The 10,098-nt window shown below is 38.5% G+C and overlaps 1 protein-coding gene across 1 annotated transcript in view; it reads right to left on the reverse strand.

Annotated features, from left to right (window-relative positions):
* The window catches only part of LOC122069118, a 16,085-nt gene extending 6,439 nt beyond the window's left edge, over positions 1 to 9,646 (reverse strand). The window contains exons 1-12 of the mRNA XM_042633047.1: positions 9,051 to 9,646; positions 6,952 to 7,348; positions 6,688 to 6,865; positions 6,426 to 6,565; positions 5,117 to 6,350; positions 4,911 to 5,011; positions 4,514 to 4,658; positions 3,765 to 3,833; positions 3,625 to 3,670; positions 3,142 to 3,521; positions 2,853 to 2,932; positions 2,588 to 2,723 (exon numbers count right to left, since the gene is read on the reverse strand). Of these exons, the coding sequence (XP_042488981.1) occupies positions 2,588 to 2,723; positions 2,853 to 2,932; positions 3,142 to 3,521; positions 3,625 to 3,670; positions 3,765 to 3,833; positions 4,514 to 4,658; positions 4,911 to 5,011; positions 5,117 to 6,350; positions 6,426 to 6,565; positions 6,688 to 6,865; positions 6,952 to 7,348; positions 9,051 to 9,153 (3,009 nt within the window). The 5' untranslated portion in view covers positions 9,154 to 9,646. The remainder of the gene's footprint in view (positions 1 to 2,587; positions 2,724 to 2,852; positions 2,933 to 3,141; positions 3,522 to 3,624; positions 3,671 to 3,764; positions 3,834 to 4,513; positions 4,659 to 4,910; positions 5,012 to 5,116; positions 6,351 to 6,425; positions 6,566 to 6,687; positions 6,866 to 6,951; positions 7,349 to 9,050) is intronic.
* Positions 9,647 to 10,098: the final 452 nt, after the last annotated feature.

Below are 10,098 nucleotides of genomic sequence, written 5' to 3' on the forward strand. Positions count from 1 at the left end.
TTCTAAAATCCTACTAGACCCAAAACCAATATGGATCTGGTTCATCCATATCCGGAAACCCAGATGGGTATGAACTGCCCCACGGGTGCGTATATGCATCACCACTGTAATTATCCCTATATAAAATGTTATATTGGGTGAAAAATAAGTCAACTAGTCATGGATAGGCACCAAGGACACTTGAGCCGACCAATAATATCTTGCTCTGCTTCTCAGTCTTTCAGTTGTGTCAGGGCAATAATTTTCTAAAGTAGCACCTTTTATGGTACTTCTAGACTATTACTTAAGATGCATTTTTCATGCTTGTCATAGTACTCCTATTACCATATGGCTGCCTAAAATTATTTCCATTCACATCCTGTTCAGTTCCAATATTGATACTGTTTAATAGACCAAACGTGTAGAGCCGAATGACTGAACCTCACCATAAGTCACCTGACCTGAGCAAAAAAGACAATTGGTTTAAAAGCAATTCAAAATAGTATGAGAATGAAATGTTGATGGCTCTTATTCAAGAAAAGAATATGAGAATTTTAATCAACAGCCATGGAGAAAATCTGCTGTGATAAGTTAGAGCACTTTAATACGAGAATTTAAAGTGTATCAAAAAGTGAGAGTCTGAGACTACTATACCACGTTCATCCTAAAGGTGGGATCAAAAGTATGTGAAACTGGTTTAACAAATGGACCATTTCTCCCATTACCATGCCCAAGGCGAGATCTGGCTTGAACTAGTAAACTTAGATGATGGATCCATAACGTAATACTGGTTTAGAGAACGAAAACAGTACCAAGATCAGAGATATGCACAAGTAGTTGTCTGAAATAAATTCACAGAACAAAATCCATTCGCCAGATGGACCTGAGATCCAGATCCAATTAGGCTAATAGTGAATGAGAACCCTGCTGAAAGTTTCAGCAAGATCCAATGGTTGAATTGTAGTTAGACTAGGATAAGGGTACATCAGTCAATTCACAACTCAGAACCCTAATCCAACAGCAGAGTTATAATACCCAAGCAAAACTGATGCTATGATATCAATTTTAAACAAATCTGAGCAGTTATGTCCAGGTATCAAGTTCAGCAATTTAAACCCATAAAAGAACTCCTAATTGAAATAGGACTCTATCGATGAAATGTCAGAATCTGAAATTGATCACAGATTATGACAGAAAATTTTCAATTGAATGAATCTGTGAACAGAATTGAAACTTACATCACAAAGCTACAAAAATCAAGCAATCCTAGTAAGAGTAAGATAACGATACACAGTCACTAGATTTTCAACTCGAACAGAATCTTAAGAAGATAAAATTGATTAACCAATGCTGAAATCAGAACATAAATCAGATCAGTAACTCACCATCGAAACAGCAACTAGCAGTGAATAAACTGAGGTATCAGCTAGAACTTTGATAGATAGAAATTACAATAACAGTAAGGGATCAATACCTTAAGAAGAGAACTAGAGAGAGGGCAACACACCTGAGCTTCCCGCTGCAAGTGTTCAATTGGATCAAACACCAATCTAAACCTTGATCACACACAAGAAAGAGAGCAGCAGCTTCTGTTTTTTATTTTATTTTTTATTTTTAATGAAAATCGTGGGGCATGTTGACCCCCCGAAAAAAAAATCTTTATTTATAAGGCCATTAGGCCAAGTAGAATCTACCTACGAAACCCCTAGTTCGATTATCATTGCAATTCAACACTCCTCTTTAAAGCCTAACTATTCTATATAGACTTTAAAAGGGTTATGGACTCAACATAAAACAAATAAAAGAAAAGGCATAATTAAACTGAACCATAACTCAACATAAAAGAACCAACTTAAATTGAACCACGGCACAACCAGTCCGAACCAAAACAACTTATATCATAACTCAACATAAAAGAACCAACTTAAAAAAGAAATTAAATGAAACTAAACATAGGCCACGCTAGGCTTAGCCTCTCTTGGCTCTCCAGAGGTAGACCTGCATCAATCCACGATCTTCCCATAATCTTAATAGGTCCTAAATAAGAATCAGATTTCCAGCCAGATTTGCATACTTCCACTTCAATCTAGTCATACGTATAATACATATATAAATTACCTTCGTGCTTCACAGGATCTTGATCTGGATCCAGAAAGTCCAACCCAAACCCAATCCAAATAAGAGATGGATCCAAACCGCAGACAAATGAAAATGGTTCGAAGACAATTTTGGGTCTAATCCACTGCATTTTATGCTTTAGATAGTGACGAGATGGAAGATGAATGATACCACAGATACAGTTTCCACTGAGCAAGAGGGAACAAAGACTTGAAAACATATAAAAAGGATTACGTAACAAAGACACACACATCCCAACTATTTGGAGTACACAAATACTATTTTGCTGTTACACTCCATTAAGGATGATAGTTCTGTTAGATTAAAAGCACTTGGTAGATGCTGATCCCAACCGAAAAAGAAAGATTTTTCTTCCTACTTCAAGTCAAGTTATTCTTCACTTAATCCTTGATTTATTAATGCCTTCAATTTGCACTGTATATGTAAATATTTATGAATACATGTATTTTTTGGGGGTGGTGGGAGTCACCTGTTCAAGCCGCTTGATTGCTGAAGCAATCACTGATCCCCTCCGCAGAAGCTGGATTTTTTCGATTAGCCAATCATCAAAAGCATCACCCATTCCTAGCTGCAATACTTGTTTGGCTACCCAAAAAGCCTGCCTCCTGTAATGGGAATGCAATTACGGTCAGGAAGAATCATCAGGTCAATAGCATTATATGGGAATGCCTGAAAGCAAAAATCAACAACACAAAACAAATAGTCTCCATTTCTCTTTTCATCCACAGTGATACCTGATCCACCCACCATCATGAAGCTGAAAGATGACATCCACCAAATCTAATATTGGGATACTCAGGTTTGGTGGTACCCACTGCATTTAGAAAGAAACACTATAAAATCAATAGAAAGCATGAGTAGGCTATTAGTCCAAAGCATCAATGAAGGAGCAGAATACACAAGAAAAATAGAACATAGTTCGATTCATAAAATAATCACAGAAATGTTCCATTCCAAAGGTGAGGACTTAAGCCCATGGAAGTAGCAAGAAGAACAAGAGTCAAACAAGTAATCAGTATATACCTCTGTAGGAAGTGTTGGATCAGTAGTAGCATCAAGAAGTACCTCGGATGTCCCCTGTGGATTATTACTTCCTCTTTCTTTTAGATCAATTTCAGACGTTCTGATGTAACGATCACTACTTTGCAACCTACCACCTGAGTCACTCCCTGAATCTTCCCTGGGATTTTCATGTTTTTTAACAGGGATTTTTACTGGCAAACATGATTTGCTGCTTCTTCTCAATCCTGGATTTTCTGCTACATTGTTCTGCTTCATCTGCAATATGGTATCTTTTCTGGTGGTGTGTAAGTGCTCTACTCTGTACAATAAGGGATCATTAACAGCACCAACCAGATTCTGAACCTTGGTACTCTTCTCATATGACTTATCTTCAAGGTTAACTTCAAGATCAAGGGTAAAATATTCGTCAAAATGCACAGATAAAATTAGTAATAAGTAAGCAGTATCAGACAAAAAGGTATCCACAACTCTACCTAGACTGACCTGCTAATGTTTCAATAATCGAAAGGGAATTTGAGAACATGTATGTCTGCAATATAAATAGTCCAAGAGTAGTTAGGAGTTTGCAACGGAATAACAATAGAAACACAATAGGGGGCAAAACAAAGAAAAATAAATAAGACCTGAGAATCAACGCTAAGGAAATCCCAAACCTCTATCGAACCCGATATGGTTGGAAGCTGTAGTAGCCTCTGAGAAACAGAAGAACATAATGGAGTGAGGGAATGACTGGAAGAATATTGAACTGGGATCATAAACTAAAACAAAAAAGAAGAGCGGAAGAATGTTATGGCATGTAGGGCAATAGCCCAACCACCTCCCCATCCCCTCCACCCCTAAACAAAAAAGCAGGGTTATTTTCAGGCCTCTGAGAAATAGCGCATATAATGGTTATGGAATAACTGGAAGCATATGATAATGGGATTCTATGAAAACAAAAAGAAGAAAACGGAAATGTATAATGGCATACAGAGCAGTAGCCCAAAAAAAAAAAAAAAAGATGCAGGTTTATTTTAAGATGCAAGCTGGACTCCAACCCCTGCCAAGTGTGTGAGCTATGTGCTGAGGTTTCCAGTGACCAAATTCCATGACAAAAAAGAATAACTACTACATCAACCATCAGAATCAGACTTAAGCAGGCCTACAATAAACATAATTTTCTGCAAACTTAGACAACAAGAACACTTAACAGTGTATATAGATACATCGTGGAATATGCAAGGCAGTGGATTTAGATCACCAAATTATAAAGATTAGGGCAAGAAACAATCTATTCCTAGTGTAAGTATTGTACCCAGAATCTCAGATTTTATTATCACACCTAGATCTTATAGCACTTTCAAACAGCAAAAACCAAAATTACATATATTACCTTTAAGTATTTGTCAAGCAATTTACACCGTTCCTGAACAACGGAGATCTCTAAACCTGTTGATAAAAAATGTTTGGGTGGCAAATGAAGATTATATTGTGGAAACTCTTTCAGACGCCGATGCAACTCCTCAAAATGGCGAAACCTACAAAAACAGCCACACAAATTAATCCAGGAAGCTAAAGCTATTTAAATTGAAAGATAGCAGTAGAATTAATCCAGGAAGCCAAAGCTTTTTAAAATGAAAAATAGCAGTAGAAACTTGCCACTAGAAACCATATAACACATCAAACCCTAACTGGTAATGACATCTAATTAGATACAACACAGGAATGACAAAAATGAACCAAAAGCACCAATAGTAAAATCATTAAGTTTACTGTATAGGGTCAAGCACCTTCTTTTAATGGACCAACTATTATTGTTTGCATCAGTAACAGAAATTGAATACACAGCAAATGTTCTAGAACCGCTCTTCACAATATTGGCACCCAATACCTGCAACAGCAAATAAATTTACGTTCTCCAAATCAATTTTTATATGAAGTACCCAAAAGTTTTAATGTTCAAACAAATAGGAATATGGAATTTTGGTGTTACTACCTCACATCTCAACTTTAAAAATGAATCTGCCAACACAGATTTTTCCAGGGAGTTAATAGAGGCTTCATGTATAGAAAGAGATGGAGCAGATGAAGATGCAGCTGCTCCACTGTGAACTCTACCCCAGCTTTCCAGCTCAGGATCATCACTAGAATCCTCAGTTTTCGCATCTTCCTTATATGAATTTAATATATCCTGTCCATCTCCCAAACGGAATGTTGTTCTCTCAACCTCTTGCCACGTGTTCACCTTCTGACTGCCTAATCTGGACCTTTTCCTGCCTGAATGGGTTCTAGATAATCTCGGGTAATGAAGATGCCCTTTACCAGTCTTCCTCACCATATTGCCTCCAGAATTTTCAAGTGGATGGTGTATGTGAGAAACAGCAGCATTTCTATTATTTTTACTGTCCCAAACTTTAGTTCCAGGAGAATCAAGACCTGTCACTGTGCTGCTTTCGTCTTCTTCAGTATAACAGCTACTACTTTCTGATTCAACGTCCTCCAAAAGCATCTGATCATCCTCATGCTCTCCTTGATGCGACATGGCTGGAGAGTGAACTGATCTGTTTCCATCAGTACGGGCATGTAATTCTGCCAAAGATTGATTATTATGACGAGGGAGACTCTGGCTCCTTTGGGCGATATCAAACTTGGTAGTTCCATCCTTTATATGATGCTTAGATGACAGATTTGAGTGATCCAGTATACCAGGAATCCCCGCTGTTAAATTTTCTGTAACTTGTTTAGCCAACTGATTTGCACCTTCTTTCTTTTTGTAGTTTCGTCCTTTGGTCCACATATTTTCAAAATGCTCTGGAGCAAGAGCTTGAGTCTTTCTGCGGTACATCATATCTAACATCTCTCCCCATTGTCCACCAGATTTGTGTCGTTGGATGTCCTTTCTGTCATTGGATTTGAAATCCGAGGGTAAAGAACTCCAAGAGCGGGAAGACTGAGTATCATTAGAAAGCAATGGATCCTTCGATTGAGATGCTCCATACATATTTTCTTTCAAAGACTCGCCAGAGATAGCTTCAGAGTGCTCACGCTTAAACTGCACAAGTTCAACACCTCTAACAGATCGATCTAGGACCCCTGAAAAATGATCAGATGAAGACCTTGGAGGCCCATTTGACTTGGATTGAGATGCATCCTGTGCCGAAGTTGTGACTCCTTTATCAGCTTTTTTGTTAATAGAAAGAACCAAAGATTCAACTCTTTCATTAATAAACCTGCCATGAGAATTAAAGAGAGAAGTGGGTAAAGCAATTGAACAATAAGAACGCATAAAGCATAAAGAAAACTACCTTGGACTAGCCAAGTTCAAGATTGGCCTTATCACTGTACAGGCAAGAAGCTCTCTGACAATATAACGGAAGAAAGAGCACTGCAGATCTTCAGGCTTGAAACTGAATGAGATGAGTCCATCCATCAAGTGCTGCAAAACCTGTGTATATACAAAATAAGAACATCACCACAACAGGGGTGGTCAATATCAGATGAAATCCCTTTATCCTTATGGATTCTCACTGACACGGCAATGAATAGGAGAGAAATTAAGTGGAAAACCTTGTGCTCAGCTGCAGCAGAAAATAAAGCAGGATGCAACTTGTTGTCAGCATCCAGAACTTGCTTCAGCTCCCGATCCAGATGATCAATGGTTAGCTCTTCCAACTGTTGCCTCACAATCTTGGCTTGACTCGCTCGGAATAGCTCTAAGTGAGTGCAAATAAGATTGATAATGTCCCTATATCATACCAGCCTAATAAGGTTCCTTTTAAATTCAAGTCTCCAAGTAAAAGCATATCAAGAATAAAGAAGCACGAAAATAACCTGGTCAGAAGATCAATGAGATTTATATCCCTAACACGACATGAAACTTCTCCAAGGACACCATTTATTATTTGCACCAGCTCCTCTGGACCATCTCTATCAGGTGTTAAGCGGGAGTACCAGAGGTCAGTCACCCACTCAGAAACTAGATGCCTAGTGAAATGGTCTAGCGCAGCTTCAACAACAGGGGAATTCACCTTCCTTCTCCAGTTGGACTTTCCAAGGGAAACCTTTGGAAGTTCAGGAGGCTTCTTTTGAGAAAGATGTTTGGCAGAGAGTGGTTTATCACTGTAAGCTGCAGCTCTTCTTTTCATCTCAATGTCTAATGATATATAGCGGAGCAGTACAATTAAGGATGCAGCTGCAGGCATATTGACCCAAACAGAAGAGCTGGTCACTGAAAATACAATAAAAACAAATAAGTCACAGTTCATAACTTGGAAAACCCAGGTTTCTATTTTTCTTTTTTCTTTTTTTTTTGGGGGGGTGGGGTGTGGGGTGGGTTGGATGGACAATATTAGAGACAGATTTCACACAAAAAGTATTAACAAAAAAGAGAATGCTGCGCCACGGCCTGTATGGGCTTATGGGCACTCTCAAGCCTCCCGACACAGTGAGCCCACTGTATTGGGTGTTAAGCAGCTGAGGCACGCCCATATATTTATGGCGTATGGGGCTGTAACATAGCATTCCTCTCCTCTAACAACTAACACCTGGAAGCATTAGTCTCGCATGAAGCTTAGCTGGCACTCAGGTTATGTAGATATGTTGTTCGTGCCAGCATCTACTCATGGTAAGTGCATGGCTCTACAAAGCTCTACTGCTTCAGAAGTCAACCTGTTGACAAGAATATAGAAGGAAAAAGTCCAAATGGTGGACAATACAGTCGAAGTGGACCCTAAATTTAACTTGTGAACAATTCAGAGGCTACCCTACGTCCCTATCCATCCAACAGTCAGATGCCACATCATCGCTCCATATGGCTCAGACCATATGGTTAAGGAAAGCGTTCCTTGACAAGCCATCAAGTAGACATATTCCCATATTACAACTTTACAGGAGAAGATTAGCCAACCATGATAGACTTCAATGGAAATGATAATATTCCAGGTGCAGATGCAAATACATAGTTGGCTATAGATTTCAAACTTGCTCCATTGATTGTGAAGGAACTTCAAAGGTACATTGTACACACAGACCTGTTTGTAGGCCCCAGTATACAAAATTATAAACAGAATTCCACCTCTCTTTTTTTGGTGGGGTCATTCTAAAATGATATTGACTACATTTTCTTGGGGGATAAGAGGGAGAGGATACATGGGAGAAGGGATGGTGAAGGCAGGACTCCACCCAGGTCTCCGCTACCACAAGCAATAGGCTTTACCAGCTGACCCAACTGCCACATCCTAATTAATTTACGAGTAATTTGGTATTCCTGCACATATCAACCAAATCTTTTCTGATGGTCCTGTAGCATGTCAATGAGTGATGTTAAAAGGCTTTAGCGACTACAATACACTACAAAAGGCCATGTTGTTGTCCACTACTAAAGGACCTTTTCTTGTTCTTCTGTTGATCGATGGACCCAAAAATCAGAAACCTTTAGCTGATTTAATAATATTATACCAAGGCTTCTGCGTAAGCAAATGAACAAATTTTCAGAGTCAAATAATTGAAATACAAGTGTGAAGATACAAGACGGATCTTGGCTTAGTAAAACACTTATTATTAGCAAAAAATTATTACTTAAGTTTTGTATTAAACTACAATAACCACAAAACAAGGCATGAAGATGAAACATTAAAAAAAAAAATGAGAGAGAAATTAATGAAATAAGCATAAAAAAAAAAGTAAGAAGCAAAAAAAAACGAATAAAAAATCTGCACATTCTGCAGCATGAAATACAGAAAAGCAACCCAATATACTCAGAACCAATTGACAAAAATAAAGACACGAGATGAATTCTACATCAAATTTTAAATAGTAAACCCAGTTCCTCGTGTTGCCACAATCCAATTAATCAGTAATAGCAAATTCAGCTAGAATGTATGCAAAATGAAATTGAAGCACAATTCTCCAATATCAAATCCAACACTTACAGGACATAAGATAAGACAGCCCAACGACGCATATGACCAACAATAAGATCCGCTTCTTGGCTTCCTCAATGAGGTCCCGAAATGTCTGCCTCCCAGTACTCATCTCCGCAACCCCAACCAAATTTCACGTCATAGAACAATAACAACAACAACAACAACCAAATCAAACGTCGAATCCATACATTCCTTCTCCTTCTTCCAAATTAGATGAAAAAAACATATCATTGGTATAACCAAGCACGCTGAACCTCCATTCTCATCTCAATAGCTCGATTCAATCAACCAAAAAACCCATATCGAGCCCCAGGAATTCAATCCAAAACAAACCGACTGGCAATTAATCAGAAAGCGATCAGCCTCTGTGAAATCAAAACCAAAATTATCAAGAGCTAGGGTATAATTGAAACACTTTCGAGTTTCGAGCCGCAGACTGGTAGGTTCCCCTCGCTCGCTCTTTCTCTCCTCTTTCCTCTGTGATCCTGAAGTTTTTAACTGCCAAGTGTTGCTGAGTTTCGTCTCGGCAATCCAGCGTTTTCTGGGCTTTTGTTGTGTTTGAGGAAACTCGGGTGAGGTTACCGCGTGAGATCAGACTCAGGTGAGGTGAGTGGGCGAGTGGGAGAGCGGGCTAACGTTACTTCTTATTTATTATTTTTAATTTGAACGTAGATTTGGAGTAATTAGGGGGAAAAAAAAAAATACTTTCCTCTTATTATGTCTTTGAATTAGAATGCGTGTATTTCAAATCGAATTAGTGTCCCCACATTTGTCTGTCTATTCTTTCCAGCGCAAATTAGTGTATGGGGAACTTAAAAGGCTTGAGTCGCTTGACAAGTCTACGTTACACTCTCTTTCTCCTGCTCTTTATTCCTTTCTTTTCTCCATTTCCTTTTACTTGTTTGGTGTGGGGGCAAGAAGCCTTGAAGTGATGTTGGAAACTTGGAATAGATAAGAATGGGACCCGCGATCACATTTTTTTTTTTTAATTATTAAGATAATTAGACCATTTTTTATGAAAAAGGAAAACTGCATTAAGAGGAAATATGGAGAA

This window comes from Macadamia integrifolia, unplaced genomic scaffold (assembly GCF_013358625.1).
Source record: "Macadamia integrifolia cultivar HAES 741 unplaced genomic scaffold, SCU_Mint_v3 scaffold536, whole genome shotgun sequence".
Taxonomy (NCBI): domain Eukaryota; kingdom Viridiplantae; phylum Streptophyta; class Magnoliopsida; order Proteales; family Proteaceae; genus Macadamia; species Macadamia integrifolia.